At 45.0% G+C, this 19724-nt stretch overlaps 1 protein-coding gene across 3 annotated transcripts in view; it reads right to left on the bottom strand.

Moving 5' to 3' along the window:
* Window positions 1-19724, bottom strand: part of LOC119656073 (potassium channel subfamily K member 15) — a 168359-nt gene that overhangs the window by 68354 nt on the left and 80281 nt on the right. For all 3 annotated transcript variants that reach the window (XM_038062354.1, XM_038062355.1, XM_038062353.1), the window contains exons 5-7: window positions 12005-12237; window positions 11746-11921; window positions 11559-11685 (exon numbers count right to left, since the gene is read on the bottom strand). In XM_038062354.1, the coding sequence (XP_037918282.1) occupies window positions 11559-11685; window positions 11746-11921; window positions 12005-12237 (536 nt within the window). The remainder of the gene's footprint in view (window positions 1-11558; window positions 11686-11745; window positions 11922-12004; window positions 12238-19724) is intronic.

Raw genomic sequence — 19724 nt, forward strand, 5'->3', positions numbered from 1 at the left:
TCACTGGCCATTGCCGACTAAGCTATGACTTGAGGAAGCGTTGAAATATTTCGAAGCTGGGAGTGTATAAAAATCCCGACAGTTGTAGGATTGCTTGACATACTATAGTTGATAGATACACTATGACCAGTAAATGGCGCACAATAGTTCTTTTAGGACGCAGTGGAACTTCCCTTACCAGAATAATAATAAGGACGATTTCCTGTAAATTTTCTAAAATCTACTTCACCCTTTTACTCTTTTTATATTTTACGACCCTTAACATTGGCATCTAGGCATCCCCTTTTCAATTTCTTTGACCTTTTTAATATATTTTCAATACCAGCGGACTCCACCCAAGTTCGTAATCGAAACATACATAAGTAATAAATCCGTAAACCTTTAAGTATCATAAAGAGTTTACACTATCCTGTCAATGGGAAGCACATTGCCCCGGTTAATATTAAAACCACATCATTGGAACTTGTTCGTGCGGAAAACTTAAAACCAGCAATACAAGCGGCCTTCAAAGCGAGCCCCACGACCATGATCCCCTTATCTAACTATCCCTTTTCACGGCCGACTCCTTACAATTTTAATGGCCTTATAAACGACTCTCGGTCTTTTTCACCAATATTGTGACCATTTTCTCGCCCTCTTTACCACATCAAAATCAATAATGCATTTTCATTTTGAATTCTTCCTTACATCAGGACCGAGGGTTAGCCGCATAATAGTGGCTACACATAGTGACCGCAACTCTCCACATACCCCCGGCCCCGCATTTCGCCACCCTCCCACTGGTCACATGTTGTCCTTCCACTACGTACCGTGACCATTTAGGTTTAGCTCCGAATAGTGTAATGCTCCTTTACACATTAAATTTGCATGACATTCAGCCAAAGTGATCTTTTTGTTGCCTTACCGAAAAGGAGCAGGAACATCCGTTTTTCCTTTCATACGTCCCAAGGACTCCTTCCTTCCATTTTGTGTGAATAGTCATTCGTATTTGTGAGGTCTGCTTGAGATACTTTCCCACCTATGAAAGAGCATAAACTAATGATAGTGAGTCGAGAAATGAATGTAGCAAAAGTAGGTTTGTAGGCATGTTTGGTATTGCAATCATACGTACGTGACCTCACTTTTTGACCTGATTGTGGAAGGAGGTCTTTGCTGGCCTGGCCATAACATAGTTTGCACTCTATGGAGTTTGACACGGGCCAAGAGGTTGGGGATTGCAATTTCCAATGCTTGACTCGGGTTCTCGGATATTAGATTTTCCTGGGAAATTTCTCGGTGGTGGATGGGGTGAATTTCCATCACTTCTAGGGTTATATGTGCCTTGGTCCTATTTGAATGGTTACCATCGTTTTCTTGAATCAATCAAAGCCGGCTTCGTATTGTTAATATTCCAATCCCCGAAAATTGAACTTGTCTATCCTACGCGTGCGAAGGGGCTTCTCAACACAAATTGGACTGTTGTGTCAAGTGACGCGACCATCGAAATACCTACTCCAATTTCAATCGTCAAGGATACCCCGGAATTCTTAAGAAGCCCAAATTATAATATAAAAACCAAACTGTCATAGGGTCATGCTCTCCTATCTTCTTCCAACTTACGAGAATTTTCCATGACTCTGGGACGCTTTTTAACAATTCATTTTTCGCAGAATCCTTACCATCCTTGCAAATCGACTATTTATTCGGCAAGGATCATACTCACATCCTCCATTCCAACTAGCAAAAGTAAGAATCCTTACTATTGTCGGTAGTTAAGATTCGTCCGAGATAAGACCAGTGCCAGGACACTATGTAATTGTTCTGCCATAAATGGACAATTTTATGATTATAGACCGCAACGGTGATGCGCGTACGTGCCTAGGACAATATAAAGTTCATTCAAAACAGGATCTTTGTACGTGCAGTGATACTATGTAGTCCTGAAACGGAAAAAGGAGACTGGAACTGATGGCGCAAGTTGGGTCCACTACAGCAGTTAGCTTAATGTTTAATTCATTCAAGTCGGTTGAGTTTTATTGCAAGAGAATTGAGTCAGATCGTTATCCTTTTCGGTTTCCGTTTTTAGTTAGATGGGCTGATGGTGTCTTGTACTTTGAGTAATAGTTACATATTCACAGGACTTTGCCTAGGATGGTGAAAAATTTATCAGTTGGGGCTTCGTCAAAAATAGGTTTATATTTGTTTGTTTGTTTTTCACGTCCTAGACGATCCCAACTGCGTCTGAGAGGAGGAAGGAAGGATGAGTTACTATAACCAGAATGGCCAGGAAATATCTTGCGTCTACGAGAAATCGGTCCCCGTTGAGGAGGATTTAGAATTCACTCAAACTATGTCCTGCCTGCCGACTTAAAGGGACAAATATTTATGGGCGTGTAACCTGCAAATTTTGAACTGGTTACCATGCCTCGGAGTTGGAATGATCCTTCCATTACGACTTTTTCCCTTAGGTAACCGTTTATGAGTGAATTTCTCCACGACGGTACCGAGGTTTCCCAGAATATTTCACTCCAACTTCAGCCCGAATTCAGCAATACAGGTTGGACATTCTCTGGTTAAGTGAGGTAAGGTAGTAGGATTTTCTGTAGCACTCCTCTTGTATTCTGATAAGACTGCGAAAAGGAAACTTGAATCTGGCGCTGGATTCATGCTTACCACGCCATCATGTCCTGAGAGCTGGTATCAGTTGAAAACAACATCGTAGCTTTCCGAAGCAGAGGAGGAACAACTGGTGGCCCTCTAAGGGAGACTCTTTTAAGGTGGCATTGCAACATCGCAATAACCCAGATGTGCGAAACAAGAGTTACACTGACATTGGCCTCAAGCGAGACCATCATTTGATAACCGCTTGCTTCGCTTACGTATTGTGCTTCCACCTTTTCCGTAGGAGGAGAGCTTCGGCTCCTAAGGCTAAACATTGTCTACTTTATGGAGTCGGTTGTCGTTCGACTGTGGGAAAACTATCTTCCTGACTAGACGATAGATATTCTGAACCGATCAACGGAGAATATTGACAAGCATTGGGACGTAAAGGACTGCAGGCTCTTATTACTGCCACTAGTGGGAGCGACCATGATGTGTTTGAATTCTGGTTCCGCGGTATATTTCGAGAAGAGCAGTTCTACCATAATGAATAGCTTAAGAGTTGAGGGTAGCATTTCGTTACCATTGTCAACAGTACAATATCTTGTGGATGATATGATAGACCACCGTAGCATGAAGATACACTCAAATGGAATAAGGCCACTAAGCTTGACGACCTCCCTGTGGAAATATTCCTTCCAGTTGCAATCTCTGCTTTTCCACACACCCATAAACCTTGCGAGTCTGAGATAGTTCTGAGTGAGCGGAGGAAGGGGATGACCGTCAAAATCCCGAAAAGGTGGTACTTGTCAGGATATTCGCATACTCAATGTTATCCTAAAATTATCAAGGAATTCATAAAGAAATCACTTCGAAAAGTTAATCGAAGCAAAACAGGCCGATTTTCGGTCTGCATCCTCTTGCGCTGACCACATCAATATCCTTCGTATCATTTTGAGGAGTTCAGATCTGCGCTTCGACAGTTCCTTATCGACTTCAAGATGGCTTTCGAAAACATGAAAAGGTTGTGTGTCTAGAAAGGCCTATATAGGAGCTATTATAACCAAGGGGTATAGCGAGGACAAGTGGGTTACGCTTGAAGCATATGACGCAAAAGAGTATAGGACTGGTGTGAGTGGAAAGACTCGTAGAGATGCAAAGCACACTACGAAGAACCGGCAATGGTCAAAAATAGGGAGATCTTTTCATATTTTCAGCACCTAAATTAATGAAGGAGGCTAAGGAAAGGGTATGAGAAGCAAGGAATATATGGAAACCAAAATGCCGGCGGCTTTTAACTTGGTTATCAATATCCTTCGGGGATAGTGCTTGAATGGGAGATGGTAGCCACCATAAAATTCAACAATATAAGTTGCTTAGAAAAAGAAGTATTTAGAAGAAGCTCTCAAGAACATCCATAGCAAGGACGAAAAAAGATACTTCCATTTCGACAGGGGCTAGGGATTCCAAGCTCCGACAGATTGAGCAAAGTTCCTTGTCAGCGAAGACGCTTGTTATTTTGGAACCAAGACAAGTGATCCCTTCTAGTTGGTAGCGCCGGGTAACTACTAGTCAACCTAGTGGTGAACTAACGTGAGAGGCGGTAACGATGACGACTCGGTATTACATGGATTTATTATTTGGCAAACGATTCGGAATAGGTTGCACATGGGCTAAAGCCGTGGCAGAGAGTGACATCTCAGGGAAACGGCTTTTAGGTTAATGTAGGCAGGGCTGTTAGAACATTCAAAGCTATGACACCATTAAGTTGGCAGTGTAGGCTTTGTTGAGATAGAGTCCTGGCTATCACCTGATCCTGCCTCAGAAGATAAACTTCTATAAGCATTTGTGTCAACCCACATATGACGTCCCTGATCGCATAGACAATCACGGGTATCATTGAAGGCACTGACAGCACTTTCTAGCGGAGATATCGGCTTGCAGCTGGTACCCAAAATACAATAACAACACCAACAGCAATAAGAAACACGACAACATAACCAGTGATTAACGAAAATTTTAGAAGGACCCACTACACTGATCGCTACTGGAAGCTAAATTGAGAGATTCTACTATAAATCCCTTTGCAAGAAGCATGAAGTTACGGCGGTCACCCCTTGAAAAAGTCGAAAGACCCACTGTCTCAACATTAAAGACGACTGGTAATGAAAAAGGAAGTGACACAATCGGGGCTTAGAGTCCTGGCGGCCAAAAAGGAGTGAAGCCCTTGAATATGAGTTCGAAAAATGGACTACGAGAAGAGATGACAAACTTCGGGCTGCGTTACAACCTTTTGTCAGAAAAAAATGGTGACGAACACCTCAACCAGGTGGAAAGGCAAGTCATCTCCCCAGAGAGGATGGCCTTTATCTGAAAGACAAGAGGAGAGGAAGTCAGGCTATAAGAAGTGAGGATTGGTGTTACGGTAAGTGAATGCTGCTGAGGATAAACACGTCGGTAGTGCAGCCCCTAGTTGGAGAAAACGCATTGCGCTCAGCCCGACAGAGGGGGAACAAACAATCGACCAAAGGAGGTGAGAGGAAAACAGCGTGGATCTACCGACGAGGACACAGCACAAAAAAAATTCGCGAAGTGGTAACCAAACGGACGAAGCAATGTCGAAAATAGGAGAACACTTAGTAACAACAACCTAAGTTGAATAAATACGGCAGTGGCCCTACTCTAGAAAAAGTCGAAGTCAACTACGATGACAACATCAGCGCCAAAGAAAAAGAGGCAAGCTATAGCCAGAGGCCATTCGCATTAAGCCGAATTAAGGGAGATCTTTGGAAGAGAAGTTCGAAAGTTGTAGTTTGCAACCTACATCCCATATGTACCCTTGGAAGGAGGGATGTGGATTGTCTCATCAACACGGAAGAGATAGAGGAAGCGATGAAAAGTGATTACCTAGATATGAGAAACCTTAAAGTGGGAGTTACGTCAGTCAACTCCAGGGAACAAAAATTGACTATTATCACTGTCCCTGAGAACACAACGACAACATTGCGGAAAAATAAAGTTCGTAGGGATTACTTGCAGAAGAAGGCTTACAAAGGGCAGAACAGAAAATCTTTGCGATTTGAGAATTGCGAGAGTAGTATGTCCTTTGCAAGGCCCGTGGTTTGCAAAAAGAATATGTGACCCATGTCCCACATTTTGAGCGTTGCCAGGTCTTCAACGAAGAGTTACTGAAAGTGAAAAGCATATCGGCATGGAGGCAGACATGCAAAGTATTGTAGCTGCTCACGGCCTGACTTTTTGCGGAGCTCACTATCGTGGTGTGCCGATATATCTGACACTGCTGCCATCTGTGTGAGGGTTACCTTATGAGTGCAGGCCCATGCAGCATCATTCCTGACGAATTTTTTTCTATGGAGTCCCAACGTGTCAACGAGCCAAGGATGGAAGGTACTGGAAGATTTCACGGCCAGTGATCATCAGTACATTTCTTTCAAAGTGGGAAGCGACTGCTCCCAATGTTCTAATGTCCGATAATACCTACTGCCTGGAAAATCGGGAAAATCGACGTTGCAAAATTTGTCAAGGTTCTCTCAAGAGGGGTAAATCAGCGACCAAATCCAAGTGCAGATAGAAGAAGTGCGACTGAATCGCTAGTTCCAAAATTAGCCTTATCCCCGCAGCTCATAATGCATCGGTTACTAAAAGGAAACTGGCCGCCAAGAAATTACCTGTGTGCTGATGGACACCTGAAATGGCAAACCTACGAAGGTTCTGTCTCAAACTCCGGCGGACTGTTCAGCGTGCGAAAAGCTGAGATGTGACGACGCTTGGATCCGCAGAGTATAAGGGAATCGCCACGAAATCAACAGGCTTAAGGCACACCATGGGGCATCGGGTATAAGCTGGTTACCAAAAAGCTCGGTGCCCATTGATTACCCTGTTCCATGGAAGCAGCGAAAATGGAAGAAATCGAGCAGACACTTTTTCCGAGTTCACGCAGTCAATGAAGGAAGTTCCTTCTCCTCAATGGGAAGGAACTGGAACAGGATCAAATGGTATTCCCAGCGGAGTGCTGGAATTTGTATTCAAGTATAATCTGGAATTGGTGCTGGGCGTTCGCATTGATAAGCAAAGATTAGGGGGAATCTGAGGCACCGTCAGCATACTGCCCTATCAGTATGTTGAATATAGCTGGGAGACTGTTTTGAAAAGCCCATCAAGCCAAGATCAGCTGACGAAATACGGCCCCCGGGAGACTTTTCACGAATACAATATTGTTTTAGAGCTGAATGACCGAAAAAGTGGTCCACGCGGTAAGACCAGCTGAAGTATAAAGTCACTGCACTGTGCTCTATGAATCCCAGGAAGGACATCGCAAAATTAAGGTTACATCAGAGGCGGCTCAAGGATCTATTCCTTGTTCGGACCTTTAGAATCCCTTATATCATAGTTTGATACGATTGAAGATGCCTGAGGAATCGCATCTGGTAATTCTCGGGGTACTGGGAATGGTGATGTGGCGATCAGATGGATGCCTGATCACAAATTCTCCCTAACGCAAGAGGAAACCGAAGTGGTTGTCCTGACCAAGGAAAGGACTCCCACAGTCTTTCTTATTTACGTCGGTGAAATCATGGCCTTCTTGAAACCGGCTGTGAAAAACCTTGGCCTCATGATAGACACGAAGATGAACTTCTTCGAACAGATTTGCCGTGGCAATATCGGAGGTCCTTGTACACTTGCTGATGACTGCGGTTCAGTCCGCCCTTCTTGATGGTTTTAAAGTATGAGCTGCTGCCGTGAGTAAGGAGATTTGCCACAAGCTCCTAGCGAAAGTGTAACAGTGCGAAGCTTTGGGAGTTGCTTTCGCCTATCATACCGTTCTTAAGACAGCAGTAATGGTGGTATCAGGAGTTATTCCAGGGAACTCTCTGCGTATTGTAGCAATTGTGAGAAAAGGCATTGTGTGGCAAATGGACCGCCCGGAAACACTATGAGGTTGACTATTACCTAATTCAGTTGTTCAGCGGACACAATTATTTTCATTCTTGCCTGCACCCCCCATTGCATTTAGTGCAAGGATGTGGTAGATAAGACCTACCATGCCATTTTCTTCAGCAAGAGGTGGGAACTACAGGGCCCGGACGCTAGTCGGTGACAGGTTGACCAGTGTCTCCGGACAAAATTATCGAGGCCATGCTGCAGAGCAAGTGCTCGTATAGCAGAGTCGCAGCTACGGCAACGAACTTAAGGCATTCCTAGGGCGAGAGAAAGAGAGTTGGATAGAAAAGACGGAAGGGTAGTTAAGGCTCCCTGAATCATGGGATGTGTGCTCCCGCACTAAATAGGTCTGGACTGAGGTGGAAGGTAAAACGGTTCTGCGTTAGAAATCCTGAACTTTACATGCATTTCAACTCCCTACTCAAAAAACTATGTATAGTTCGATGACTGGCATGATAGGGGGTTCCTCCAGTAATTGTTCTCTTAGACGGTGTTGTTCATTATGCCACATATCTCCGGGATAATAGTTGAATGATGAATCTCTGAGACAACTAAAGGTCTAGAAGAGGTCAAGGACATCTGTTCGAGTATAGATTTAGAAACGTCTGCTATTATAAATTTTCAGGGGAAATCCCGTCGAAGATCGAGGTTGAGTCTGACCTTCGCGATCCCAGAAGTAGCTGCCGAAAGATCGAGCCGTATCTTTTACTTTGTTCGTGATTTTGAGGGGTGGATAAACGCATGGGTAGGCAGGTAGGTATTGGTGGCCGCTCGGAGGATTAATCATTAATTACGCTGTGGTGTGCCATTTTGATGCCATAAACTCCTAAGACCACGACCACTGTGATAAGACCAAGGAGGAAGAGTTCAACTGGAAGCTGGAACTGGAAAACAAACCGCTCACTCTGCAGTCAACAATTTACCTGAGGTCTCAAAGAATTATTTACTTAGTGTCAGTAGCCTCGCTCTAGCTAGAGAAGCTAGTCACAAAGGAAGTACCTGAAGGTCTCTTCCTCTTCTACGCAGTTTCGGCAATGCAAAATGTGTATGATGAGTCTGGCGGCCAGGTTCCTTATGAACCAATATACCATGCAGACTGCCATAATCCTGTATACATTTGTATGCATCTCGCACAAGAGCTCTTGTGATCGTGATCTTGTGACGAGCCTTTGCCATCTGAAGTTCGTGGTTTGCCAAGCACTTTAAATAGAGTTCACCCTTGCTAGTCGCCAGCAGGGCATAGAGTATGCCCACCGAAGGACTTCCAAATGCAGATCCCTTCCTGGCCGATCCGTCAACCCGCCCTTTCCCTTTCTAATGATCACTTGGCTATGTTGCGATTGGGGCTCGGATCATTCCCCAACCATCGCCGGGTTTCCTGGATCGCCAGTACTTGCCGCTTGGAATACACTAGCGAATTCTGGAAGACCGCACGACTCCACAGACCATCTTTGAACCGTCAGTGAAGAATATTGTATCGTAGCCTTGAAACCCACCTCCGGTCTTCTACTCTGCGTTGGGTGGAAAATTCACAGCAAAGTCACTCGTGAAGTCCGGCTTGCGTGTGACATGGACCATGGAGAAGGCTCAGACTTCCCGAGGTACTTTATCTAGGATGTTACTATGCCTGTAGGGCTTCGCTCTCCAAGATATGGACTTCGTAGTTAAAATGCACTGTACGTAACAACGTGAAGTTCACGGGGGAAGGAACTTCGGAAGTACTCTGAGGGCATCTACCGGGTAGGACTGCAGAGCCCCTGTAGCATCTACACACGCGGTCCTTTGGATCATATTAAACTTCGTTCTATCGAACTTACTTGGTATAGCATATATTGGCACCAATGTCAGTGAGGGAGGGTGTCTTCGTAGTTTTGTGGAACACAAGGATATTCGTATTCCCCTGCGTCCAGTTTAACAGGTTCATCAATCTAATGGCTTCGGAATTAAACGTCCATGGATACCCACGTCTATCCAGGGGACGAAGACTTTCGAATCTGGACTATGCTCGTGATCGGGACCCAGGCAGTTGGCATATCCTGTCGAAGGAATTTATGAAGTGAATCCTTTATTTAGCTGCAAACATCTTCCTTCCCAGCTTGAGAATTGTTGAAGGTTCAACATCAAACTTGTTTCTGATGCTGAAAGCGAAGATATTATTGGGACGAACGCTGCCTGTGTCTGTTGGCGGAGGAAGGGGGGGTATACCTTGCCAATTAGGTCAGCTTCAGTTTGTAGTGGCTGGTCGCCCAATGGAGCCATAGTCGACTGAAGAAAAGATGGTGAACGTCACTATACCATTGACCATTGACTATGGAACAATGGCACGGAGAGGGCGGAGAAACTGAAGGGTGTCCTTCATGAGTGGCCTTATTTTCAGCTCCTCACTCTGTTTGCGACCATGTAATGATTTCCAGCACTTCGGTCTCTCTACGCGTCCGAATTACATGACAAATTACGGTCTTTTAGTAACAAGCAAAAGTTCAAATCTTAGAGATGGAAAATGGAGTTCAAATTGAGCTGACCTAAATCCTTTTTGTGAATCAGCTTTTAGTAGAAGTTACCCAACTCGAGAAAATACTTCATAAAGTTCCCATCACAGAGCGGTTGTACTATTTTCTCGACCCCTGAAGCATTTATCAAATGAATACCATTAGATAGCCGTTTTGAGAGTCTATCTCGCAGTGACTCCTTAAATGCTCTATACAACAGCAACGATCTGGAAAACTGAGTCCTCAAAACACGAGAAAATCTTCCTTCGAGTTCAATATCTGGTCATGTGAAAATCTGTACGCCCGCATAGATCTTATACTTTCACCCTGAACTTTGTATTATTCCGAACAAGATTCATTCAACCCAACTACCCCCACCTTTGCTTGACGTCGTCTTGACCGTCCTATTGGCTGCATTGCTCGAACGGTCAGAACCAACTTCATCACATCAACTAACTACGCTGGTTGTTATACACCAGTGAATTTCAAGTTTCTCTTGAAAAAAGGTCAGTTATCCGGTTTGCTGCAATGCATAGCAATGCGAGGCAAAAAGAAAAAGAGAAAGGAAAATGTCAGGCGAAAGTTTCCAGAGCAGCCGGAGCAGCGGGTCAGCGGGACCATGTTGTCCGAAGTGCTGAATGCGCTTTCAAATAAACGAAATGTTTGTGCTGCTTGTCCTGATAGACTAGCTCGATTCAATATGTACAATGCCGAAATACAGACACATATAAAGGGCTCGACTATGCGGCAACAAATCCTTTTGAGAATTTCAATTTTTATCTCGGAGAAGTTTTCAAGCGTTGATTATACTATATTCCAGGACACCGTAGTTTGTCCATGCACTCTCCGTGCGACCTGGTTGCAGTTTTCGCCTGGCCTTATACTGCGTCTCTGGTTTGGCTTTTGTTCGGTCTTCTAATAGACGAATCTGGGATAGTCATTCAGTAAGACTCGAGACTCGAGGATATCCTTTATAACTGGAAAAGCCACGTTACCCAGTCTATCGTCCCCCGATTGTCCCCTGGATGTTTTCTTTTCTTGTCCAAGCTTTTCTTTGTCCCAGTCTCAGTTCAAGTTTCACCAACTGCAGAGAGCAAGGAGAAAACGAGCTCTCGATGAAATCAAGTTTCCTTCCACGCGTATCCTGAAATGGTAATGTTTCCCTCTCTCCACTTTTCGTCCTGCAGCCCTTCTGCTTTTTGCTTGTTTTAGTTTGAATTCTTTGAGCTAATTAGAAGTGGATTAGATAGAGAAGTTTTGAAGCGTAATTTGACAGGACGAAGTACTACAGTTGGTATGGTTTGTTTGCTTGCTAGTTTGCTTAGTTGCCTCGCATGGATGTGCTTTTTGTATTCGGCAAATGAGTAAAGTGTTAACTTAATGAAAGGATGTGATTTCAGACGAGTTAGAGGATTATTTGGAAAATTGAATTATGTCTGTGGATTCAGGATTGAGATGAGGATGTACTGATGTGGGGATGGGAGTCATCTCGACGGTGCCTTGCTTATTACTACTAATCTCACTTACCACTTGCGTTCCAGGAACAATATCACCAAACCCTATACTAGTCAGTGAAATGAAACAGAAATAACTGCCGTCCAGGACACCCCACGCTTCCCATCGACTAAACAGCGTCGCTCCGCATAAAATATATCTGAAAATACATGGAAAGCAGTAAGCCCCGGAACTTCCTAGGAACGTAACCCGCACTTACCCTATCATAATCATTACACATGTAGTTAATGGTACAATCACAGTATGAGGTTCAGCCTGAATAACTGCTTCTACATCGATATCAACGTCCGTAAAATTTGTCCCTGTCGTTGATTCGCCACTAATCTTTGTACTGCTACTTCTCGAGATACCGGATGAGCTGCTGAGATCCTCAAGCTGTGCATGACCCACGAAATACATAAAAAGGAAAGTTGCAAGAATGACTAAAAAAAGCAAGAAAGCGTATTATGTCAGATTACCTCCTGTCGTCTTATCATCTCCAGAGTCTTTCGCCTCTCACGTAGAAGTCGTCGTTTTGCCACCCCTGGACATATCCTGCACAGGCACACTTTGGCATAAATCCATTTGAAAGATTTCGCCATTACGTCACCAATGTTAGATAAGTAAAGGAGGAATAGTGGCATCCCAATTATTGCATAGAGTATTGTCGTTATCTTGCCTAAACTAGTTCGTGGCGATATATTCCCATATCCTGCAAAAAAAAGATACAAAGGCATTGGTACCGTATGAGGCGCTTATTACTTCTTGCTTCAGATTTCAGTATCATTGGGCAGAAATTGAGCAGCACAAAAGAATGTCCTTCTAACTAGACACCCGCCCTAGCTGGCCGCATTTTTGGAACCATGAAAAGGCTCCTTCTCCAGCAAGAGCGACTTATCTTTTATTGAAATCTCAATCGGATTCCCCATCAAGCATCAACACTTCCTTGCATGGGAACTATTCTGAGGAATAATTTCTGACAACAAAGACATCAAATCCGTGGATGGTATCCAGGCTAACTCAGCCTATATCCCATCAATGGATCCAGAACAATAGCCTCCGAGTATCCGCACAGTCTACCTCCTTCCACCCTCCTTTCCCATGCAATAATAGAAAATTATCGGCAATAATTGCTCCTGGAAAATTAACCACCAATCAAATTGGTATGTTCATGAAAATCGTAATAATTGCTCTATCATAATTTCACTCAACTCCACGCTAAATTAGCCCAAACGAAACTACAATAAACAGGACATAGTGATACGCACACGAGGGTCATAAAGTCATCTCCGTAATTTTAACCTTGTGGAAATGAAACGCTGCCTGAACAAATTTTATGAAAATCATTTGAATCTTGATAGGAGCCCTATCGGTGGACGAATGGAATAATAGGTTGAATAATTTGCATGGTATTAGCCTGTAATTTGGCGAGAATTCAGGACCATGAATGCGGGGTGGTATCTCCAATCGTGTTTCGGTGCTAAGTTGGCTAAATGCATTTGAATTCGCAGTAATTTAGTGAGATGCAATTTTCCGAGCACGATATGAATTGATTGTAGTCTTGTATCTGTACCGCTACTAGGCAAAAAGATTTGATTCGTTTGGAGTTGAATTTAGGAATGACCGCAAATGAATCCCGTGTATCCACTCTGCTATTTATTTTTTGACAATTAAGATACACCGGAGAAGAGAGATAAAAGACACTTGATAGTTCAAGGAACCCCTAAGCATCCGGTCCCTCCACCGGTCGAACTCAATCTTTTTCGGGCAACAAGTAGAACCCGAAAGTAATCCGCAACGAGCTCCTCAACATCTCTCTGACAATATTGTCCCTGAGAGAGCTATGTCTGCATAGAGTTGCTGTTGGAAACCATCCCACATACCATAACAAATGAAGATGTTATCGGCGTCGTCCCCCATCCTATTGCAGAACACATAATCAGAGGATCGTGCCTTCCGAATCTTCTGCAGGTAAGACAGAAAACCTCTATACCTGTTGAGAAGCTTAATAGGGAAAGAATTAACTCACCATTCACCATGGATCCAAACTACTAATCTATCTCTTGACTCCCAAGAGAGTCACTCATTTAGTGCACGTTGCCATTCTCCAAAACCAACCACCTTCCTTTGGTCTTCATGAGATAGCGATCGCCATCACAACCAGTTCTGAACCAGTACGAAAGGCGGACGCCACCCGAAAAATCCCCTTCTCTGCACCCATTGCTTACATACACCTGCTTTTCACCAATATCTCCGCACCGTAGAGCAGAACGGACTGCAATGCACTCATAAGAAGACGTATCCTGCAAGAGGTAGGACCCCCAATGTTTCCCACCAACCGACTTAAGGTCAAACCCTTGCTGCAGCCTTTTTTTTCTGGGAGTTAGATATGTGAATCTGTTTACGCACAGAGTGTTGGAATCCCACAAGGGTACGCCGTCGGACTACCAGCTAAACACTTTCCCGCCATCAGAGAGCTAGCCTAAAACCATTTACCACATTACTTCAGACTATCCCTCCTCCCGCCTTAGGGAGCCTTCAAGTCAGGGAATTCCTTTCACCAATAGGAGGTGAGAAGGGAAATGGAGTTCTTAGTCCCGTGCCATCCGGTCCTTCCACTGGTCGAGTTCAATCTTCTTCGGAACCAGAAGAACCCAAACGTCAGCTCGACTATATCTGCCAGCGCTCCTTATTATCTCCCCGACAATGTTGCCTGGAGAGAGATCCTCTATGCCTGCATGACACTACTGACGAAAGCCATCCTACCCTTCACAAGAGAAAAACGTGCGGGCAACGCCGAAGCCTGGCACTCCATTGAAGAACACACAATAAAAAAATTGGGCCTTCCCAATCTTGCGCAGGTAAGACTGAAAACCTACATGCCCACGTAGAAGTTTGGGAAGGAAATACGCCCCCCACGTGTGGTTCAGCCACGGATTTAAATTGTCGATAAGTCACGCAGTTCACCTGCCCCTTGGCTCATTTCGCCGGGAAAGTTGCCACTCGGTTAGTATGTATTGACAGTCTCCCATGGTAACTATCACTCTTAAATTTTCGCCATTGCGGCTGTAAATGGCTTTACGTTGCTTAATAAGGAGGGCAACGTGTCACTACCACGGCCGGTTCTGAGACAACGCAATAAGCAGACGCCACAAGGAAAGCTCCCCGTCTCTGCACTTGGGCTAATGATGCACCTTTTCGTCAAGGACATAGCCCATACCTGTGTGCCGTAGAGCAGAACAGATTGCATTGCTCCCACAGGAGATCTCATGGTAGATATAGGGCCCCCATAATTCGCCATTAGTCCACTCAAGGCCGAGACTCCAGCTGCAGCCCTGTCTGCTGCTGCTTTAATTTGCTCAAACAAACTCATTAAACCAAGGTATTTTCCCGCTGGTTTTGACCCAACTATTGAGTTAACTTGCCGATCGATATGATACGCAAGGTCAGAGTTCTCTTTCTGATCAAGATAATTATTTCGGTTTTTCTAGCACAATACTAAAACCATGAGCAGTCATCTATCCGCGTACCCGTCGCACCAATACGCCTGTTAAACAGCGCCTTCTTCAACAAGTGCGCAACGTTGTCTACATACCCGATCAGGCACGACTCTTCTGGCTTTAGAAGTCTATCGCAAGAAGCGTTCTAGAGGTTTGGTCCTAGGATGGATCCCCGTGCAAATGCCGATATGCTCTGACCCTCTAGCGTCTCATTGAGAAAGAAACGAAGATATAGCTTGGCACGTGGAATGAGTTTTCAAATGTGCTTAGCATATCTGACCATCTTAAGGAATCGAAGTCATTTTAGATATCAAGCGTTATGAGCAGCACTATCCGTTGACACTGGGGGCTGTATGCCCCGGCTCGATTAACCGCAGCCACTACCTCCATATTGGTATCCACTGTGGATCCTCCTCTGAAACCAAACTTCATTGGGGATAAGTTCTCGGCAACCCGGATGGCTTCAGCGAGTCTACTTCTGATGAGTTTATCGAGCTCTTTCCCGGCCGTGTTAATCATACACGGCCCGTGTTACCAGTATACCCTTGATAAGGTTTCGTGGCCTACTGCCTAGTTAGGCCTTTAGAGCATTCACTTACTGCATCACGGCCGGCAAACCGATGTGATACAGCGTCTCCCGGCGTCACCACAATGCAGATTCCACTCGGCCACTTGCTTTTGTTCCGGTCGGCAGGCTTGCGCGCCGTCCTCTCCACCACTACCTCTGAGTACCAATTTGCAGTCAGTGTTCTCCGTCAGGCAAGCGTTGAACGCCCCTAGATGCAAGTCTGGCCGTTAACAGAATATTAGTTTGTAAACTTCCGCGGAGATACCATCAGGACTTGGTGCCTTCGTGTTTTTTTTTCATGGGGTTAATTGCTTGCGCCGGGTAGGTGCACGCCCGCAAGTACCGCCAACCACTTTGAACGTGATAGTTACTTGGTACGATGGTACCAGAGATTATAATGCAAAAGTTATTTCAGGGATATTTCCATCACAGCATGGGCGCCAGAACCTTGGCCTGGATCCGGTGTTTAAAACAACGTGCCCTATTATTTCCAGGATCCGTTTCCATTTGGAGTCTGGGTGAAGTATGCCCTATTCATGGGCATTAGCATTAAAGTCATCGCGTACCAAGGTTCGCCCCTCCGTACCCGAAACGACCTCCTCTAAAGCGTGAAGCCTGAGCTGAAAGACGGGTATCATTTGATTCGGCGTTAGCTATAAATCCAGGCAAAGCCATTTCCTCGGTATTGCCCAAGAATCCGAAGTCGAATGCCCTTCCAAACCCAGATAGCAGTAGGACCCGATAAATCAAGACGCAACTAAGCCGAGTCTTTGCTCTGGTATTGCTCGCTGATTACCACTAGATCATCTTTTACTTCCGCAGCAGTTCCACTCAGGTGCATGTTAATTTGTAGGGTTCGGATCATAATCACTCAAAATCTGGAAGAAACACCCTGGCACGAGGAGTAAATTTTCTAGTGTGTCTCACCATCTTATTAAATTAAAGGAATTTCTGACAAGAAACGTCCTTCAGGGAAGCGTTGAAGGTGGCAAGCAATAGGCCTGGCCGATGATGGAATACCAATCGATATACCTCTGCCGGAGTACCATCAGGACTTTCCATTAAAGTGGGCTTGTCTGTTCAACATTAAATGAACAACCTTGATTTTTCGGTTTGTGGATGCCCATTCACCTCGCCGGCTAGGTCCTGCCGGCAGCTAGCTTTGCTTCTGTTTGCGGTGCGTTTAGTTGATCTACACTCTGTCATTGTGATAGATACTTCCTCCCAGGAATTTATGATATTCCTTTTGCAAGCCTGCGATTTCCGCCGTATTCCTAGAGCTTCGACGAAAATTTCGAAGTTTACCTTCGCGAGGGCGCCAGGCGTATTAGTAATCAGTTGTCAAGAACACTTCTAAAGCTTGTCGTGAAGGCTACGTCCGGGATGCCTGTGTGACTGGCCAGGTCTTTCATTTCCTGACAGCATGTAGGTCTAGACTAAAAATCAAAGCATTTGCCTCCGATGGAGGATACTTCTGCTTCATTTCTTCAGGCTTGGTTTAGTAGCGGATGTCATTGAGGACTTCTCCAGTCTACTCTTTCTTCGTTTGCCTTTTTCACCATTCGTATCCTGTTTGACTTTAGACGGACGGTTTTCCAGCGGTAAGATGCTTAGTTTCCTCTTGATTTTCTTTCCTGATTTTCCAATTGTCTGAGGCCTGACCTATGCCGAACTGTTCCGGAACTCAAAGACGGATCAGCGCTTGCTCGGGGTAAAGCGATATCGGTTCAATACACACATTCTGACAAGGGACTCGAAGCGGTTGGTTTTTGATGCAGGCCACAACTACCACCTTGGTGGAGCTAAGCTCATGTTACCCTACCGACGTCGGCAGAAACCTGTCGGTGGCTCCGAGAACGTGTACCAGTTACTTGTGGTTCACTCTTCACTGAGAAACCTTCGCAGCTAAGGCGCCGAAACTACTTGCGAGTATACCTCGAGAACCCAACTCCTCGTATAATGAGCAACATGTTAGTTACCGGGCGAAAGTGACGCTTCGCGGATGCTTTAGACTCGCTGGGTGCCTCGGCGGCGGCGAAAGGCAGTACCATGCCGCCTTACAATGTTCGATCCTCTGAGCAGGCTGCAGTTGCTTTTTGGTCAACACTGGAACGGGGGTGTCGGTTCTCCCGCACCCAAACACCGAAATACTGCAACCTACGCAAATGGCACTGCACCCATCGTATTCGAGGATATTGTCGACCGTCTTATTCGCGTACTACTCTGAAAATATCGCAACCTTACTACTGAAAGTAGTTTCTCCCAGCCGGTTAAGCACGATGTGCAGAACCACATCAACACTACCGGCTTTCCGATCTTCTTAAAGGTGCGTCCCCTGTCACCTCCAAGAATAACTGTTCCAAAGAAAGAGTTGGATAATCTCATCAAACAGGGTATTTGCAGACTTTCCGATAACTGTTGACAATCTCTATTCCATATGTTTCCTAGGCGAAATGGAGAATGGAGACCTTGCGGAGATTACAACCGTCTCAATACTCAAACAATTCCCGACCGATAATCTATTCCACTCATCCATGGCTTTCGCATTCACTAATAAATTGCCATGTTTTCACGACCTTAGATCTGACCAAGGTGTATCACCAAATCCCTGTTGCGCCCAAAGACATACCGAAAACGGTTATCTGCACATATTTCAAACTCTTCAAGTTCATCAGAATGACATTTGGCTTGTGCAATGCTGCGCAGATATTTCAAGGATTCATTCACTCTGCCCTATGAAGCTTAAAATTCTGTTTTGTCTACATGGATGATTTTTGGTCGCCTCTTCTTCCAAATCTGAGCATTTGGACCATCTTGAGTGCATTTTTCAACGTCTCCTTGAGGATGGGCTCGTTCTAGACTTTGAAAAATGCAAATTTTTACAGAAGCAGATGAAATTGCTTGGCCACATGATCACCTCTGACCAAATTCAACCAGAGCCAGGCAGGGTTGAAGCGTTCAAAAACTTTCCCCTGCCAACCACGCCTTAGAAACTGTCAAACAATAGCTTATTGGTGCTACAGCACGGGTGTTTCCCTGGTCAGATACACCCCTAGCCATGTTCAACGATGCCTCAGATATAGCGATAGGCGTCGCTCTTCCCCAACGGGTGAATCAAATCTGGCAACCGTTGAGCTTGTTTTTGTAACGGACCTACTCGGTTCAACGTAATTACAGTGCCTATGATCGCAAGTTACTCGCCGCGTAGCTCTCAATTAAAAACTTCTATTTCTCCCTTGAGGGCAGGCCGTTCACCGTGTTCACGGACCACAAGCCCCTTACTTTGGGGCTTAAACAACAAGCAAGTACAGAAGGAGGAGGAAGTGTTACGCGCCGACCTCGTGCCAGGTCGCCGGATGTCTTGGTGGCAATTCAGAGCGTCGGTGGAAGTGTTCTCACCACAGGCAATGCAGTCGGTGGTTCTTGCCTCCTTGGTGCCGCAGCTGGAGCATACAAGCGATCGATATTGAACGTGAAGGCTCGTAGCCCTTGAACCCTGCGAAAAGAGGCAGACCCAACAGGCACGCAAAGGTAAACGACTATCAGATGATGATCCCTTTCGAGGCCGATGTTAGCGCCTTTCTGGCTAAGTACGTTCAGAAGAACACTCCAAAATTTAGTGCTGATTGCAAAGAGGATCAATCTGGTTGCTCATACTTTGTTGGTCAAATGTACCCGAACTGACTTTATGGCAAGCTCTGTGCTCGACATATGTGTTACCAATGATAAGGTGGTAGAAGCTACCGAAATCCATAAACCTCCCAACGTTATCGATACAGTCGCAAAGACCGTATTTCCCCATCACATACCATATGCGAACAAGGTATTGATAAAGCCCACTTTGGAATCCAATGCATAGCGCCGCAGGAGTGGGAGGAATGCTCCTCATTAATAGACTTCGGAGTAATAGGGGGATGGTTAGAGCTCCTTATTTAGACAAACCTAGACTCACCACCGATTGTTGCGCTTTTGATGAAGATCCTTCCTTAAGTATTTTCAGTGCTAGGCTCTTTCAGTCACAAATAAAATAATCAGGGCTACTGAGAATAGTAAAAATCTCATACATTGTGCACTTTTTTCCACCCCTTTTCGATTGATATGTTCATGGTTCATGTTATACAGAGAGTAACT

This window comes from Hermetia illucens, chromosome 4, assembly GCF_905115235.1.
Source record: "Hermetia illucens chromosome 4, iHerIll2.2.curated.20191125, whole genome shotgun sequence".
Lineage (NCBI taxonomy): Eukaryota > Metazoa > Arthropoda > Insecta > Diptera > Stratiomyidae > Hermetia > Hermetia illucens.